The sequence below is a fragment of the Magallana gigas genome, chromosome 3, assembly GCF_963853765.1.
Source record: "Magallana gigas chromosome 3, xbMagGiga1.1, whole genome shotgun sequence".
Classification (NCBI taxonomy): Eukaryota; Metazoa; Mollusca; class Bivalvia; order Ostreida; family Ostreidae; genus Magallana; species Magallana gigas.
In genome coordinates, this window is record NC_088855.1 from 59013785 (window position 1) to 59032540 (window position 18756).

The following is an 18756-nucleotide window of genomic DNA, read 5'->3' on the forward strand; positions in this document are numbered from 1 at the left end:
AAGTTTTGATACAATAGAAGTTTTTCGTTCAATATTTTAGGATTATCATTGATAGCTATTGCAGACGGTTGGGGAGAAAAGAATAAATATTTACTTATTAAGGATGGATTAATCACAGTTACTGCTTGGGATCTAAAGGGATTGAAGAAAAATGAAATTGTAATAAGAAAGAGTTCGCAAGAAGTGGAAATCGCAAAGTGCTTGCTCACTGAAAACTTTGCTACAGGCAGTTTAATCAATGTTCAGGTATTATATTTACATTGCACATATTAACTTAAGAGCATGTCTACGAGAAAACCATGCAAAAGGCGGTGAGAGCAAGGTTCTCTGATCAACTTCATATTTTGTGTTTAACAATGTGCACCTATATACATTAATTTGCCACAACATTTTTTTGATGTGGTCAGTCTGAACTTGGTTCTGCGGCACTGTTACTAAAAATAGCATTTTGGCCCTTTTAAGAATGCATAATTCGCCACATTATTGTTTAGAATTCTGAGTTTCGTTTAAATATAAATTCAAAAAGTCATTTAGAGTTAACACTAACAAGATACACTTGTGTAAAACATTTTGTGAGAATTCCCAAATATTCTTTCCGTTAAGTGCAGATAGGTCACGAATCTGGCATGTTTCCAACTTTTTGTAAAATTGTAAAAATATACATTTTTTAAATGCTTAAAAGTCGGACAGTTGCACTTTAAATTCACTAAATCTGTTTCTAGTTATAAAAGGACATTTCTTTTTTCAATATATCAAAAATTTGTCTTTGAACTATCAATAATATTGCAAATATATTGTCTTAAAGTTGGACATTTTTCTACTTTTAAAACTCTCCAGAATCTGTAGTTTAGCATTAGCTTTACATTGTCACATGTATGTTACGGGGAAAACCCGACATATACGCGAGTCAAACAATATTTTACTGAACTGAAGGGTTGCTTCAACACATTTCAGGGTTTTTTTTTAAATCAATGCCATTAAAACACGCGAAATCACGGGAAAATGGGAATTTGAATATACATGTAAGCTAAAGTGGACTTAACTATTTTTTTAAAATCTAATATATCTCTCTATTAATGAAAGAAAAAGTAAGCAAGCTTACATACCCCCACACCCCATTATTTGCCAGTGCTACACTTTAAGACAGGCAGAGTACCAATTAGATACACGAATGAATAATTACAGGGGCAAAACTACAAAATTCAAAGTACTGAAGTACTTAAAGCCGGGCTCTTTTGGTATGTAATTTTACATATTGTTTACTACAGATTGACAATCTCTCTCTCTCTCTCTCTTTCTCTCTCTCTCTTTCTCTGGCACAACGCATCCCTATAGAAAGGTGATTATAAATTGCAGAAATAATCTTTATTATTCCGATCTTTAGTTAAAACGGAGAAAACCTCAAAATGCGTTGTCATTATCACTCGTGATCGTGGTTTTACGTTACTTTAAATTTCGTTTTGCTTTTTAACTTGAGGGGAAATATCGCCTGTATTTTGGAATTTTTACGTATCGAATCAAATATAGACGTCGGTAAATCAGACAGTTAATTGTTTACCTGCGCAAAATGAGCAAAATCTGATGCACTAGCAACATATTATATTATAAATGCTGTACATTCTATTAGTAATTCGGTACGATCTCTACGTTATGGTTGATCATAATGCAACGTGTTTTGTTAAGATGCTCTGCATTTACAGTCTAAACGGAGATTGATTTTGCTGCTAAAATATATAGGTATATTTTTATTATGAAAAATAAATTGTGCTCTTTCTTTGTTTTAGTGCATGTTTCTTCTGTTTTAATTGTTTACAATTTTCTCTTTACTATTCATACTCAGCTGTGTCAGGTTTCGATATTGTAAGCAAGATACAGAGCTTTGCTCAAAGAACTGAGGCCATGCTTTTGTTCATTCTGAATAGGAAATACCAAGTTTAAAAATCTTAAATTGAATGTAATTATACACGCACTTTCTAAAGAAAGTTCGGGTATATTGTTGTTACTCTGTTCCGTCCGTCCGTCCGTCCGTCTGTCACGTTTTACTTTCTCAATCTGCTCTTACATCTTATAAACCAGCAATCTGAACTCTAAGAGTTTGATTTGGGGTATCATGTTGTTTTGTAAAAAGTTTTCAAAAATTCTCTGGTAGTCCTGGGGGTCAAATAATTGGTAAAAAATGACGTTTTTTTACAAAAAACCTTCTTCCTCGAACTCCTCCTACATTTTCAACAGTAGACAAATCATCTCTTGGAATATGTTTTAGGGTATCCTATAGATGCGCAATAAGGTTTTGAAATTTTCAATTTTGTCCTGGGGGTCCATTAATTGCTAAAAAATGACGTTGTTTTTTTTTTTTTTTTACAAAAAAACTGGTTTCAAAAACGTCATTTTCTTTTTGCAGTAGCCAAATGATCTTCTAGAATATGATTGGGGTGTCATATTGAAGTGTGATCAGGTTCCAGAATTAATATTTTTTATTAAGGGGATCAGTGGGCAACAAAAAATGACGTTTTTTTGCAAAAAAAAAGTATGGTTCCCAGAACTCCTCTTACAACTTTTGGGGTAGCTACGTCATCTCTTGGGATATAATTGGGGCTGTCCTATAGATGTGCAATAAGATTTAAAAAATCTAAATTTCATCCAGGGAGTCAAATAGTAGCAGAAAATTGATGTTTATCACTAAAAAAAACCATAGATCCCAGAACTCCTCTTATGATTTAATGGATAGACACATCATATCTTGATATATGATAGGGACTGTTCTATAGATGTGCAGTAAGGTTTTAAAAATTTAAATTTCATCCAGGGAGTCAAAAAGTAGCAGAAAATTGACGTTTATCACTTAAAAAAATATAGATTCTAGAACTCCTTTTATGATTTAATGGATAGACACATCATATCTTGGGATATGATAGGAACTGTTCCATAGATGTGCAGTCAGGTTTTGAAAAATTAAATTTAACCCTCAGGCCAATTACCTATCGGTACATACCTTTTGATGCCCTTTAAGGATCAAGAATATATATGGTTAAGGGGTGGGGATCTCAATCGTTATCGAGATATTCGTGTACTTCCTGTTTCAGGGGGGTCATGACCACCCCCGGGGCCCATGACCTACATACCGTAAGCTTTTGATGCCCCTTGACACAAGGAACAAGAACATATATGGTTTAAGGGTGGGGATCTCAACTGTTTTGAAGATATTAAGGGACTTGCTGTTTGAGGGGGTCAGGACCACCCACAGGGCCCATGACCTAAATAACATTTGATGCCCCTTGACATCAGAAACATGAATATATATGGTTTAGGGGGTCATGATTATAACAGTTTCTGAGATATATGGTAATTTCAAATTCCTGGAGGGGTGGGGAGGACCCCAGGGGTCAGATCTAATAAACCCTATATATTGCCAGTAACAGTCAGTATATGATTCTGAAAACCCTATATTATTATCTTTGTCCGTTTTTAAGTTACCGTTTAAAATAGTCTATGATTCTTCCTACAAGGTTCAATGTTAGACCGCACACCCTTTGACACCCGTTAGGGTCATGACTTACATGCCATAATGATCTGATGCGCCATGACCTAAGGAGAAATAATATCTTTGGATTAAGGTGGCCGGGGATCTTAATGGTTTTTATGATGTTTGATAATTTCAGGAAGAGCACTTGGGATCATGACCTACATACCATCTGAAATGCCTTGAACAAAGAAACAATAATATAATATGTACATGATATATGATTCAATTTAAGAACCCAGATATAGATCAATCATCTATGTTTTGTAATACTTCCTATGTATATTTACATGTGTAAGTTTGTGTTTTGTTCTATACTATTCATGTTCATGACTGTAGTATGGCTTAGTCTTATTAAGGTCTTCCGTTTCCAACGGAAGACCTTTCTATTATTGTGCTGGTTAAGATTATTCTTATTTTTCTTTTCTTTTTTTTTTTCTTCCTAGACGCGAACTTTGAGGCTTCATATCGTGCTCATTTGTGAACGGTTTTTGCTCAAATTTTCAGGGCTAATGGACTTTACAAAACACTATCTTCCTCAATTCATAAAAGTTAGAATTCCCTTTCCGGTAACGAGTTATTCCCCTTTTAAAATTTTTTAGGGCCTTTGGTTTCCAGACAAAGGCTCCGACACTATGATAGCAGGGAATGGGAATCCAACGAATTTGAATAGCAGAGACATTGTAGTGGTGCACATTAGTTTTTGTTTTTAGATTACGTTTTTTATTTAGGAAAAGGTAGGGGGTCAAAAAACAGGATTCCAAAAAGTGCAAAAATTTAGACATATTTTCCTTTATATCTTTTTAACTAAAAATATTTTGTTAAGACATGTTGAATAAAAGTTGTGCAGAATATCAAGGGCTTTCATTTAACACCAATAAAAAAGGGCTGGCCCCTTAAATTAAGGGCCAATAGCCCCTTAAAGTTTTTGCTTAATAACTCAAAAACGGTTAGGATTTTGATATGGCTGTCGCTGGAAAAGTTGTTTGTTGGGATCTCATAAAGGTCGTAACAATGTTATTTGTGATTTGTGTAGTATGAGTGTAAAAAGCTTTACATGTTGACATGTACCTGTTGTCATTTGACAAGTTAACGAAAGTCTTTGTGCGTACAACTGGCATAAAGTTGCCGCAGAAAGTATGCTGGTTTATACAGGAGGCATTAATTCATAAGAATTTTGTTGTTGTTGGAGTATAAGCTTTTCCTTTAGGAGTTAAAGTCATTGTTGTTAAGTTCTTATAGTGCACAATCATTAAAAACGGCAATTGGAAAACAAAACATTCTTTTTCTTTTCTAGTAAACCACAAAATATGGAATTAAAAAAACTCTATGCAATATATTTTAGTTATTAACTCCATGCATTTAAAATCTACTTTGAATCAGAACTGCATGTGTGTGTACCATTATGTAAGCTCTCCCTTGCCCTCGGCCGAGAAAATCGGTTACCATGCTCGCGGCTGGACTACCTAGCGGTCAGCGGTTATCTAATACACGAGAATTGCGTCTCTCATATTTGAGTTTATTTAGCCGCGAACTCAAGAATTGTTTTAGTTTTGATTACACAAAATCTTTTGTGGATTAAACGATTGGATGTCAAGTAAGAAATAGTTCATTTAATTAATAAAAGCAATGTCATTCTCTAAAGCAATAATAGACATAGATCAATTGTGGGGTTTAAGTTTAAAATATATAACTTCTATTTGATAGAGTAAGGTCATTATACTGCAAACTTTTCAAATCTTCCTTGGTTCTGAGCTGTGCGTTTCTGTGCGTTGTACCTTTACGTAATCTATTCTTCGCCCACAGCCGAGGAGATCAGTCACGGCTGCATTACTTAGCGGTAAGCGGTCATTTAATACACAAGATTCGCACACCGCGACTTACATGCATATGAATGTGTTTGAGTTAATATAGCCGTATATACAAGAACTGTTTTAATTTTATGTTATAAAAGTTTGTCCTACTTGTATATATATTTAATTAAATATTTGAGTGTAAATGAATTTTAATGAACGATATTACTCCAAATCGGAAAAATCGTTAGACAACTAATGGTTGGTTTGTTTAGGTAAAGTACTTTAAAAACTGTACAATTAAGGTTTTAAATCAACAACCCCCCTCAAATATTAAACCTTTAAATGATGATCATCCCTCGCACATGGCTGAGGAGATCCGGCGCGAGTGGATAAGTGATCCGCGGTCGGTTCGTGTTTTTGTACATGTTCCTTATGACGCGTTTATGTTTCATATTTTGCACGGACACAACTATATTTTATTATGTTTTCAACTATTATATTGGTTTAAGATGAAAAGATAAATTTATTTTACTTGTACAGTTGATTAAGCATTGATCTATACGATAGCGTACAAGATAGTTTAAAAATGAAATCAAATTATAATCAAAGTTCCATGTTTGCGGTAGGTGCTAGCACGATAAAGGAATGCCCTGAATTGAGGCATTCGATGATTATTTTAAAAAATATTCACATGAGTTTAAACAACTTTAGATTAGGTTCTATCAGTCACATATTAATCACTTCTGTAGTTTCATTGTGGAAACGAACTCATTGCTGCCCCCCCCCCCCCCCCAGCTCCACCCGCCCTGCTGACAGGTGCTCGCGCTGGATTTTTTTTTTTGAATTGGAGAAAAGATAGCAAGATCTGTCGAAAATCATTTTTTGTGGTTTCTTCTTATGTGTAACATTTTGTTTCACTTTCCCACCCCTTTGTTTATTCGGCCAGTCTGTGTTAATTTAATTGCCGCATGCGACCGAGAATCTTGTGTCGCTTCAGCGCATACAGCTCAGAACATTTATAGCCCCAGGTCATCAATTGTTATGTAATTGAGTAACAGTTGGAAGGGTGATTTTACTACATAAAATAATAAAATCATAATATAATCTATTTGAATTGAGTATCATGCGTATATATTCCCATTATAATTAATTTTTTTATTTCCTTTCTATGTTTACATTTAATTTTGTTCAAATAATTAATAAATTTTCTATCATTTAAATTGTGTGCTTCATCAAATACTGATTCCGATTACCTTGAAGTCATTAATTTTCCATTGGCTTTTGACAAAAGAGAGACGCCTGACCATCCAATGATAACAAATACACAGAGTTTGATTGACAGGTTCAGCCAAGTGCAGGTCTCACCCGATGTCCGAGGTTATGTGTGCTGCTTGTACACAGCCGAATGGTCTCAGTAAGAGTTATCAGTAAGAGTTATCGATGTAAATAAATAATAAAAATACATGCCTATCAAAACATGATCGTGCAAGTTAAAGTTGATTTAGGTTTGTTCCAATAGAAATCATGTTTCACTAACTGTATTTAATATTTCTTATGTATAGCGAATTTTAATATTGATTCAGTACTGAAACATCGCATGAAAACGTTAAATATACATGTACTCTGTAAATAGTCGTCTTTTAATACATATACCTTTCTTTTGTTTGTTAAAAATTCGTTCAATTTTGTTAAAGTAATGTAAAACACGGGCGCCATTTTGAAACAATTAACTTGTCAGGGAGTTCCGAATGAAATCTGATGAACGTTTCACACGGTTCTCGCACGCTTTGCCCGAAACGCTAAACGGTTTACACGAAACTCTGAAAGGTTTACACGAAACGTTTCTCGCACGTAGGCCGCATGCTTTTTTGGTGTAGTAGTACGTTTTAGGGTCTGTAAATTTTGTCAGCACGCAATTCTAAACTTGCACATAGTCTTAAAAAATTTAGAAATATTTTAATATAGAAGTTATCTTTGTGAAAAGTTTACGTGTTTTGTAGGCACGTTTAGTTTAAAAAAGAAATACAATTCCTGACATGAATCACGAGTACATACTGTTTATAACAATGCTTGCTACCCTTTGAAAATTTAACTAGCCATTAAACATCTCATTTTTTAAAGAATGTTTGAAACGATTACATAAACTCTGCTCGACAAATAGTTTTCCTAAAATATTTTCTTCCTTTCTTTTTCAAAACACGTTTTATATACAGGCTTTCAATCACAACACGTTTTTATAACAAAAGCTGAACAGAAAATATAGTCATTATAATCGTTTGACACCATATAACATATATTTTCAACTCGCACCAACAACGGAAGACCTACTCGGGGCTTTGCCACGAGCTCTGCTCTAGTTTTAAATTACATTAGGAAATTGTCAAATATATGACTTGGAACCCCCAAACAAACTCAAATATAAACCGCCCCCCCCCCCCTTAGTTGTCGAATGATCTATTAAATCAAAATATAATTTGGGTGTCTAAAAACTTTTATAAACTGGTAAAAAATATTATTCTTAAACAAAATTACATTACACCTTGCATAATTGACAAATGATCTATTGAGATATGATCAGAGGTCATATATTTCTACCTTGGGATCAATAACTAGTATTCATTGACAAGTTAAAATTCATAACAATAAATGATTCAAATTAAAAATGTTTATACTCCACATTCACCCCCCCCCCCCCAAATCTAACTTGGTTCTTAAGTTTCAGTCTTCTTAATACATTCTTACATGTGTGCAGTAGCAAATTTTAAATCATTTCTGGATTGCTTTTTCTCACCTGATGCACATTAGAATTTTAAAATGGCTTAATTCAATTTTTAAGATTTATAAACAAAATGTTATATGCATGTGTATTCGCCTATTTGGGGCAATTGTAAAGTCTCCTAAACAAAGCAGTGACATCAATAGGCTAGGAATTACCCACATGGATCAAACAATACTGTAACATATGAATTAATAAGATAAAATACTTTATTGGGAGTTGATGTTAATCAACTCTCCTATGCACTTACTCCGGCAAAGCGAGTTAAAGACAACACCTGGGGGTCATTAATGTACTTTACACCATTTGATGCATCATAATGATATTAGAAGATATTTTGTATTTTCCTGTTTCGTTGGGGTCAGAACAGCTAGTCCCATAAGGTCATGACCTAAATTTTATTTGATGCATTATATTACATTAAGAAAGAAATACTCCATCCGTCCTATTATAACTCATATAAAAATGATAATTAAGTGTCTAGTACACTTACTTAAATGTAATACACAAATTAATAAGAGATTGTTTATACAGGGTCAAGATGGGGTCAAATCAATAGTGCAAGTCTGACAATTAATGAAAAAAATAACTTTTGCAACTAAAATGACAGAAACTTTACAAATGCTATAGGATAGGTAACGATGATAAGCTTATTTGAATATTAAAAGATGACGATACAGTATGCTGTCAAAGGGAGATCACATTTAGAAAGTGAAAGTAGAACTTATGTATGCTGGCATCTCATTATATTGTGCTACTGCTACTACATGTATTATGCTTACCTATATTGGTCAGCATCATAATGATAATCCAATTAAAACACAATAATGACTTCCTTTAGCTGATCTTAACTAATCCTTTTCTGCATATGGAAAACACAGACATGTATGTATACACGCGAACCCATCTAATCGAAGAGCTGGGTAAAACTAGTACCCGCTAATGAGACCTGCAGACCTGTGTTGTGTACGTAACTTCAGACAAGGATCAGTTATTTTTATTTGTAACATGCATGTATTTTTATGACCTATTCTTCAAATCCACTTGCACCATTTTATTAGATAAATAACAGCTTTAAGGTGGTGCAGGACACCTGCATATTGTGATGTACACTTCCTATTGAGATAAACAATAATTATAAAGTATATTAAATATTAATTAAATATTTACCCTCCAAATAATGTTACCTAACATTGAAGCGCAGTGGGTTAGAGCGTTTACATGTCTTTAAGAGCATTGGGGTCCAAGCTGTATTTTTGGTAATTTTACAATTAATTGATATAAATGAATTTTCATTGGGGGGGGGGGGGGGTCTGGACCCCTCACTCCCACCCCTTCTCTAAATCTGTGCACGCGATGATGTACATATGTATGCACACAGAAGCAAATCTGAAACCGGCAACCGCCACGGGGAGGGGGCATCAATTTAATTTTTAAATTTGTTTGTAATAATTATATAGACCGTTATACTTTCTATGACATGAAATGTAAAGATTTTTGATTAACTGAAAATTCACTGCAAACAATTGAACCCCAAATTGCACATAAAGTGCTGCTCATGTGTATTATCATATGGGAAGGGATCTCATCCTTCAGTTATGAAAATTATAATCTTTAAATGTATTACGGGAGTTTGCATGTGGCCTTCATTTCTAATTAAACTGGTACAAAACAGTGTTATTTAGGGGCAAACACTTGGTGCGGGTATTACTGTCTAAAGACAGCATCTAGTTAACTCTTGTGAACAAAAAAATTTACTCAAACCAAGCAGAATTGTGAGTTCTTGCTTATAATTGTACAATTGACGCTGAAATCTTGTTTTATCGCTAGAAATGTTTCACTAAAAACGTTAAATACTTAAACAGAAAAATTAAAAGGATGATATGCTGTAACAACTTTTTGGGGCCCCCTCCTTATACAAGGAATCTACACCAACTTTGTTGGTTTTTCAGACACAATTTAATAAAAACGACCTCTTTAAAACAGTTTTAAACATTACTGTTACGGGGGAAAATGCAATATCGCTATTCTTAAGAAAAAATTACAGCAGAAAATCATCTTAATTTGTAGCCATTTGTTAACGTTGATTTTTATTTAAGATGAAAATAAGGGGTGGGCCTTCGTAAAATAGAACAATATGCCTGTCAATACATTGTAGTCCGAGGCTTGTTGAGGTGAAGGGGAGGGGGGCTAGAACTTATCAGAAATCTTGACAAGCAAAAAAACAAAAGATTTGAGTTCAGCTATGTCTAACTTTGCAAAAAAAAGTGGGGAGGGGGGGGGGGGGGCTCTCCCTCCTCCCAGTTCCGACGCCTTTGCATTGATTATACATGTAATAGCTCTTTAACATATCACATGACAACATTTTTCATTCGAGTGTATTCATCGATCAAGTGAGTAAGGTTATAAAACGTAGCACGAGTTTATGCCTGGTGAACAACAATCGTATATAATGCGGAAGACCAATAACATTTTTGAATGTTTTTAATTTGAACGCCTTGAGGTACAATTTTCCTCTTTCACATTTAGGAATTTTTGAATAAAATACAATAACCAGCTGGTACAATGTAGTTGAAGATGAATATGTACCTATATGCATGTTCTCAAATATATGATCGTTTTATAAAGTTGGGGGGAAGATCTAAAATAAAGAGAATGGAAGTTAAGAGTGTACCCCTACCACAAATTTAGTTTTATATCTTGCATAGGATCTTATTTTTGGTAAAAATGGTTTGTCACAGGGGTACAATGTTAAAGATTAAATGTATGAAAATAAGTGTAAAATTTGGATACAATTTATTTTATGGTTTTTTTTTTGTTGTTCTACCGAGGGGGCAAATGGCACAATATCCTTTGAACACCCATATAAAGCCATTGTTGCTCAGGTGAGCGATGTGGCCCCATAGGCCTCTTGTTTATTAGACTGCTTCATAATTATGGGACCAGGTCTTCTTATGAATGGTATTGATTAAATAACATGCCAAATAACAATCCCACAAAAACTAGTTATGATGTCCATATTAATATTTGGAATAACTTTTTTTTATAGTTTATGTTTATATTTATGTGCAGTTTTCGCAGGTTGAGACCCCTTGGGGAAAGGGAAACCTAACACCTCCTTTTTTTCCTTTACAACTTTATTTTAATTTTAAGAAATACATGTATTTATTGTGTTACATTCTTAAGAACTAAAAAAAAACCTGGCCATCCTCCCCGTCATTTCAAGATTCCATGAATATTATAATTTAGAAAATAGTCTGATTCATAAAAAAAAAATATGTAAAAAGAAGGATCGAAGAAATAAACTATAGCTTACATTATATAAATAGTGCCTGTTTGGGAGGGTAACAGTTGAAATTGACACCCCGAGAAAACCATTGTCAACCGACGCGAAGCGGAGGTTGACAATGGTTTTCGAGGGGTGTCAATTTCAACTGTTATCCTCCCAAACAGGCACTATTTATTTTGTTATACTGAATGTCTTTTTTAAAATTTTTAAGAAAATTTTACTGCTTTTAGATAGGAATAACGTGAATTCTACAGCGAACCGTACGCGCATAATTTTCGCGCATGTAACATTTTTTAAAGTTACCCGTTGCCAAGTGCGTTGCTAACGCTGAGGGTAATAGTAAATATTATTAACTGCGTCTTAACCAATCAGATTTCAGTATTTAACATGAAAGTATAACAATATAAATTCTTCCATACGGCGGATCAAAATTTGCAATGATACTGCGTAAAGGTAAAGTTATATTTGATAAAAGTGATTTAATTATGATTTTAAAATTTAAATGCGAATCACATTAAAAAGGTGTGTAATTACTCACTTTTACAATTATTTGTTTGCTTAAGAAATTCAAACTGTCAAAATTAATGCTTATAGGAGTCTAACCTTAACATCTGCGGGGTGGTTTATAGATGGCCAGTGAAATATACACGTACAGAAATGTTATGTCCATAGCAACAGTCTCCGATGATAACGATGAAAAATTGCACGAGGCATTCCTAGTAAATTTCGAATTATTTGAACATAGAAAGAATAATCTTACCGTGACCAGGCTACGCTCAGGTCAAACCGGGTCCGTAGGGCATCTGTCATTTTCAACATAGCCTACCCCATTATAAATTAAATCTTTGTAAGAAATCAGTTCTCGTTTTTGTGGATTTTTTTCGAGTAAAATATGATAATCTGTGAATCAGATTATCTTGGAAAATTTCCCCCTCATCTTTTTTAATTGCACTTCTATCACAGGTTTGTATATTTTGATTAAAAATCGTCCAAATGTGCTGCTTAAATATATCGGGACAGAAAATAGCAGTTTATTGACTATAGATACAAGTCTCCATCAATCTTCAATATGACAGTATGTGATATAGTGAATAACACTTACAAGATGGGGCAATGTTTGTGTAATTAAAATCATTCAATATCATAATATATATTAACAACACTCACAGCATTTCTCAATACTTTGCTTGAACTTGAACTTGTAATTGTATACCTTTGTCAACATTCTGACTGATTTACCTTCTTTACAGAAGAGCGCAACAGGGGAGACAACTCTAACAGTAGTAATGAAATGCAAATGTAATGAATAAGAATTCTTTGAGAAACAATGATAACAACTAATTTTATTTTAATAAAAAGCAAAATAAGGTGGGGGGGGGGGGGGTTTATGTTTAATTACAAATATTGTGGATTGAAATGGCTTGTAAAATAAAATTTTAAAAACCAACAAATTTTTATTTTATTTGAAAAAGGGATGTTTTTGTTAATTTATTACTTTTTAGTCCTTGAGAGTCCAAAGATGGATTTTATATATTTGTAACAATACATCAGACAGTTTCTTATTAACACAAAATTTCAAAAAATAATGCACCACTTTGTGAGAAATTCTTTTTGAAAAATTGACAAAAATGTATAATTATCACTTCATGGTGTAAATAGAAATATGAAAAAATATGCGACGATTACAACTTTGAACTTTTGCTTTCAGAAAATAGTCTTATTTTTTTTAAACATTGTTTATACATTTTGTAATTAATTACTGAATTTGACAATTCTTCTCTTAACTGTTCTGTAGGCCTTTTCACAAAAAAACTTACGATTAATTTTTATCGTAAGTGAAAACTTAAGTTTTTATTCATTTTCACAAAGCATCTTATGAGATTCTTACGTGTAAAATTTGTCGTAACTTTACGATAGCACATACCCTCTCGTAAGTAAAAAATCTTAAGGTTTTGCGTAAGATTTTAACTTAAGAATATCTTACGAGAAATCATAAGTGCTTTTCACGAACGCATTCGTAACAGGTTTCACTTAAGAATTTACTTACGAGTTATTCTTTCACTAGCAACGATTTGAATTCACTAAATAATTCTTATAAAACAGGAGAAACATTAAAATAAACCAACATTCTCTACAAAAGGATGCAAAACTGAAATTATATACCACTTACATCGAGTGAAATCAATGTGATGTAGTAGAAATTAAAATATGACGTCACAATCACAATGTGTGTTTAGTTTGACGTAGGAAAAAATTTACGAGAAAAATGTGCCGTAAAAAGTTTTGTTGAATTTATTTGTGTATTTTTTCAACCATAACTGCTATATAATGCGAAATAATGCTGCATAATGCAGCACAGAATATTATATTTAGCTGTTTTTCTTGTTTATTTTACATAATAAGATTATTATTTACAGTTTTGAAATACTTACAAGAGGGTATGTGCTATCGTAAAGTTACGACAAAATTTACACGAAAGAATCTCATAAGATGTTTTGTGAAAATGAACAAAAACTTAAATTTTAAAAATCAATAGTAAGATTTTTTGTGAAAAGGGCCACTGTTCATTCTTGAGACTTGCTACCACAGCTTTTTCCATATTTGCATGGTTTTTTTCGTAGACATGCTATTAAAATAGACAATAGAAGTGATGTAGGCCAATTTAGACTAAACACCGACCAACAAAAGTTTCAACTTGAGTCTTAGTAATTGACGATTGTCACAAGCAAATTTTAAAATGCTTGACCAAGTGTAGTTTTTGAAGAAAAGAACTGCTTATTTGAGATGCATTTTGATTTTGACAGTGATAGTACATGCATTCTCTTTTCTATTTGTTTTTCGTTTTATCAAAATGTTCTGGTTCAGGACAACTGATGTATACTTACTTAATGCGAAAATTTTGTTGAAATTACTTGTCTTAATCATTTGTTTATTATGTGAATACGTCTTATATTAAAATATCAACAGTCTATCTCATCCAAAAAGACAAATTAAAGTTAGGTCGTTTTAATTGTAGGACTCCAAAATGGGACTCTAAGTCTGATAGACTCATAAAACAAGAAATATTGTTTTCCTCTGTTTGCGTCAGGATGACCTACATAAACTGCTTCGGACTCAGATTGTTTGTCTCGCATTTTTTCTTTACTTTGTCAAAACTTACTTGTCGATATACCGGACATCCCGCCGCTTCCTTCATGTTCATGTTGAATTGTTACTATAACGTTACCAACGAAGTCTTCATGACTTGATGAGACAGACATTGTTATTCCGTCCCCTTTCTATGCCATCAAATACATAGGCGTTTTGTGATAAAATCCCTTTGAAATTATTCATCCCTGTCAATGCGTAAATTGCTCCATCGTGGGGATATCAAAATACACACAAAACCTGATTTTAAATGGGTAATGCCAAATTACAAAGTTACAAGCTTCTTAATCATAAAGGTTATTTGATAAATAAATGGGTTTCCTTAGGTATTGCGACCAAATGTGATAACTATTGCAAAGTATGGATTAGTCTATCGGCACCAAATCATCGGACTCTGGCGCAGACTATCGGGCTTTAGCACGACCATCGTATTTTGCGTGACCAGTGGACTTAAAAATAAATTTGGAGTCCTACATAACTACATGTACTATTAATAGTTTGCACGTGTAATGTTCATATTGTATCATTATATTTTAAAGCTACACGTGCTTGATGGTGCAAACAAGAATTTCCGGTTTGATGGGGTCGGGTCTGTGATGAATGAAGCTGAACCATACGGGGGACTCGTGTACGGTTACAACGACTCAATGGTAGCAATCTGGTTACCCCAGCCTCTCAAAAGAGAAAGTAATGAATCAGCAGCTGTTTTCATGTTAGGAAGGATTTGGGGATGGAATTTCAAGACACAAATGACTAATAACGTGGATATAGTCTTAACAGTCATGGATGTGCTAGGTATAATATAGATAATAATATATCAAAGTTTCTGATTGTTCATTATCCATCGATAAGCTAGCTTCAGGTTAACAAGAATGGACGTTATGGACTTATTTTAAAATGGTAAATAACTGATGTATTCGTTTATTGATTTATTTTGACATGTTTAATATAATTGACCATAACACACTTGAGTCGTGTAACATGTTTGATTAAGGGTAAACGTTATATCAAGCGGAGTTGATGATAAATTGTGTTTCTATAGAATAACCATTTTCATACCCTTCAAATAACTAGATCAATGTATTCTTGAAATTGCATAGCTATAAAGTCAGCTGCAATATATTGAAAATGCAGACAAATGCAGAACCTTTTTGTGTCCATGAATTCCTTAGCAAGATTAGCTGTCCTTTTTATTTCCAAAAAAATAAATCCATATTGTTTTTTATCTTTAGTGCCAATCTGTTTACTTGAGGTCAATACGTCGACAACACACATAGATTCTTCATTCCAATATGAAAGTTACAACAATTCTGTCCTAAAATTTGCTTACGGGGATGAAATCACATTGACGTGTAAACGTGGTTATAAAGTATTGGATCCAACTGTAAGAATAATGTGTAATCCTGAGCATAACGGTGCATGGAGTAGAACATTTACTTTCATATGCAGAGGTACATGTATATACTGGTATTCATTACATAATCTTGCCAAATATGACCGTAAACTTTCTGATTTTTAAAGCCTCAGTTGTTTATTCTTTTTTAATTTTTCATTGTTCTCAGAAATTGTTTGTCCGGATCCTTTTATAATGACTAGATCAATGGATTCTTGAAATTGCATATCTATAAAGTCAGCTGTAATATATTGAAAATGCAGACAATTGCAGAACCATTTTGTGTGCATGAATTTCTTAGCAAAATTAGCTGTCTATTTGATTTTTTTTTAAAAATTGATATTATTTTTTATCTTTAGTGCTAATCTGTTTACTTGAGGTCAATACGTCGACAACACACATAGATTCTTCATTCCAATATGAAAGTTACAACAATTCTGTCCTAGAATTTGCTAATGGTGATGAAATCACATTGACGTGTAAACGTGGTTATAAAGTATTGGATTCATCTGTGAAAATGATGTGTAATCCTGAGCATAACGGTACATGGAGTAGAACATTTACTTCCATATGCAGAGGTACATGTATATACTGGTATTCATTACATAATCTAGCCAAATATGACCGCAAAATTTCTGATTTTTATAGCCTCAGTTGTTTATTCTTTTTTAATTTTTCATTGTTCTCAGAAATTGTTTGTCCGGATCCTTTTATAATGAACACAGACATGTTGCATAATAATACCTCTTATGGAGGACTTGTATCATACACATGCGCTGCTGGATACAAACACGTAAGTGGCGATCTCCGACGGACATGTGTTGGAAATGGTAGTTGGAATGGAACAGAGCCTCGGTGTAAAGGTGTGTATCTTCAATGTGATTTGCAAATATATATTTGAAGTGTGTTTATTTTAAAAACCATTGATTTGGGTTTTTTTTGGCAACTAGCTATTGGGTGTCCAAGACTTAATGTTCCGAACACCAATATAATCAGCCTAGACAGCTCACCAGGTGGTGAAGTCAGTCTCTCCTGTTTGGACAAGAGACGTCACAGACACATAAGTGGGGATCTGATACGTACATGTAATGAGAACGAAACGTGGACTGGAACTCCACCTGTTTGTAAAGGTAAGCAATACACAAAAAAACCCAATTAATATATAGTTATTCTCTATTCGTTAATCATAATTAATCTAAATATTACAAAGATGTATTTATTACTAAAAACAATTACATCATTTATACTTTTTTCTAAATCACATTGAATATATTCGACGTGTGTTTATCTTTTTAGAATGTAAGTGTCCTTGTTCAGCTATTGGCTCGGCACCGATTAAATCTAACGACACAGAGAAACTAAATCAACGAATCAAAGAATTGCGGTCCATGCTGTCTATACAGAAAAACATGACTGCTAAAGCTAGGCTTCTAAAGATATGTGCATCTGATCCGCGACCATCTGCCAAGGGAATAGGAGTCGTGTTGGGAATAGGAGTTTTAGTTGTTATCATTTCAAGCATTGTTCTCCTGGATCTACCCAATCTTATAAATGCAGTCAAATCAAAGAAGCAGTGAAAAGAATTCGTAGAGTTCATTTGTTGAATTTGAAACATTATAACTGCGTGACAAAGATATGGAACAAACTTAGAACAAACCATACTTAAACGAATTGGATCCAAATTTGTTTAAATAAAGGTCACGCTTTCTAAATAGTGAACACTATAATAAATGCGAAGTTATTTTTCAAAACTATTCTCCTCTAAAAATCATTTGGCCAGAAAAGCTGAAACATGTGGAAGGAACCTTAGCTAGTGTAAACTCAAATAATTTTTACCAGTGGTATGGTACAGCCACAAAAGGAAGTAATAAATAGTAAAAAACATTAAAAATCTTCGCAAATCAGTTTGTTTTAATGAAAGTCACGCTCTCTTAAGAGTAAAAACATTTTGAATTATAATAAATGCGTAGTTATTTTTCAAAACTCTTTTCCTCCAAAATTATTTGGCCAGAATAGCTGAATCATGTAAAAGCATTCTTAGCTAGTGTGGATTTAAGTGATTTTCCCCAGGGGTTTGGTAGGGCCACAAAAGAGGGTAATATGTAGAGAAAAATCTTTCAAAAATCTTCACAAATCATTTTGCTAAATAAGCGGATATTTATGTGAAGGAATCCGCTGGCAGTGTAGATTTAATTATGTTCAGATTCCCAGGGGTACGATGGAGGCAACAACAGGAGGTCGAATTTAAGCAAAGGAATACTGTGGAATCATTTAATTTCAGGAGACAATTTTTCGCAGATTATGGGATTTTTGCTTATTTTATTTCATAAATTAAGAAAGAATTTTTTTCTACATCTGTCTTAGTGGAGATTCTTCATTTCTTGCTGAGTGTTACTCTCGAATACCACGAAAATTGTAATGATTCCACAGTATAAAGATAAATTTCAGATCGTTATACCAGGGGGTAGGTTGTGAACACAACTAAGCAGGGAAGGGGGTCAAATATTTACACAGGAAGATATTGAGAAAAATATTTAAAAATCTTTTAAAAACGTTTTGCTCAGAAAAACTGAAACCTGTGTGAAATCATCCAGGAAGTGTAGATTCCAGTTTTTTTAAATCATTATCCCGGAGATAGGGTAGGTGGACAATTGTTATCAAGTCTTTACATAAGAATATTTATAAAAAAAAAAAAGCAACTAAAACATCTTCTTTTCATAAACGTGTTGGCTAGAAAGCTAACGCATGAGACGGAGCATCATCAGGTAGTTTATATTTAAGTTTGTTAAAATCATTATCACAAGGTATTAAATGGGGGGGGCAATAGTGGAGGCG

General features: G+C 33.4%; 2 protein-coding genes across 2 annotated transcripts; both read left to right on the top strand.

Moving 5' to 3' along the window:
• The first annotated feature begins 48 nt into the window (after nt 1-48).
• Nucleotides 49-16637, top strand: LOC136273478 (uncharacterized). Its single transcript, XM_066077912.1, has 5 exons — nt 49-246; nt 15068-15323; nt 15761-15979; nt 16281-16499; nt 16570-16637. The coding sequence occupies exons 2-5, from the start codon at nt 15125-15127 to the stop codon at nt 16635-16637; spliced, it is 705 nt and encodes a 234-aa protein (XP_065933984.1). The 5' UTR covers nt 49-246; nt 15068-15124.
• LOC136273411 (protein lev-9-like) lies at nt 16615-18699 on the top strand. The gene is made up of 3 exons (XM_066077819.1): nt 16615-16784; nt 16872-17051; nt 17218-18699. The coding sequence occupies exons 1-3, from the start codon at nt 16637-16639 to the stop codon at nt 17496-17498; spliced, it is 609 nt and encodes a 202-aa protein (XP_065933891.1). The 5' UTR covers nt 16615-16636; the 3' UTR covers nt 17499-18699.
• The last annotated feature ends 57 nt before the right edge of the window (nt 18700-18756 follow it).

Excerpts from the sequence above, each read along its gene's own strand:
- LOC136273478 (XM_066077912.1), top strand. The coding sequence starts at position 15,125 with ATGAATGAAGCTGAACCATACGGGGGACTCGTGTACGGTTACAACGAC. Across the intron at positions 15,324-15,760 it reads AACAGTCATGGATGTGCTAG|TGCCAATCTGTTTACTTGAG; the intron begins GTATAATATAGA and ends TTTTATCTTTAG. Across the intron at positions 15,980-16,280 it reads ATTTACTTTCATATGCAGAG|TGCTAATCTGTTTACTTGAG; the intron begins GTACATGTATAT and ends TTTTATCTTTAG.
- LOC136273411 (XM_066077819.1), top strand. The coding sequence starts at position 16,637 with ATGAACACAGACATGTTGCATAATAATACCTCTTATGGAGGACTTGTA. Across the intron at positions 16,785-16,871 it reads AACAGAGCCTCGGTGTAAAG|CTATTGGGTGTCCAAGACTT; the intron begins GTGTGTATCTTC and ends TTTGGCAACTAG. Across the intron at positions 17,052-17,217 it reads AACTCCACCTGTTTGTAAAG|AATGTAAGTGTCCTTGTTCA; the intron begins GTAAGCAATACA and ends TTATCTTTTTAG.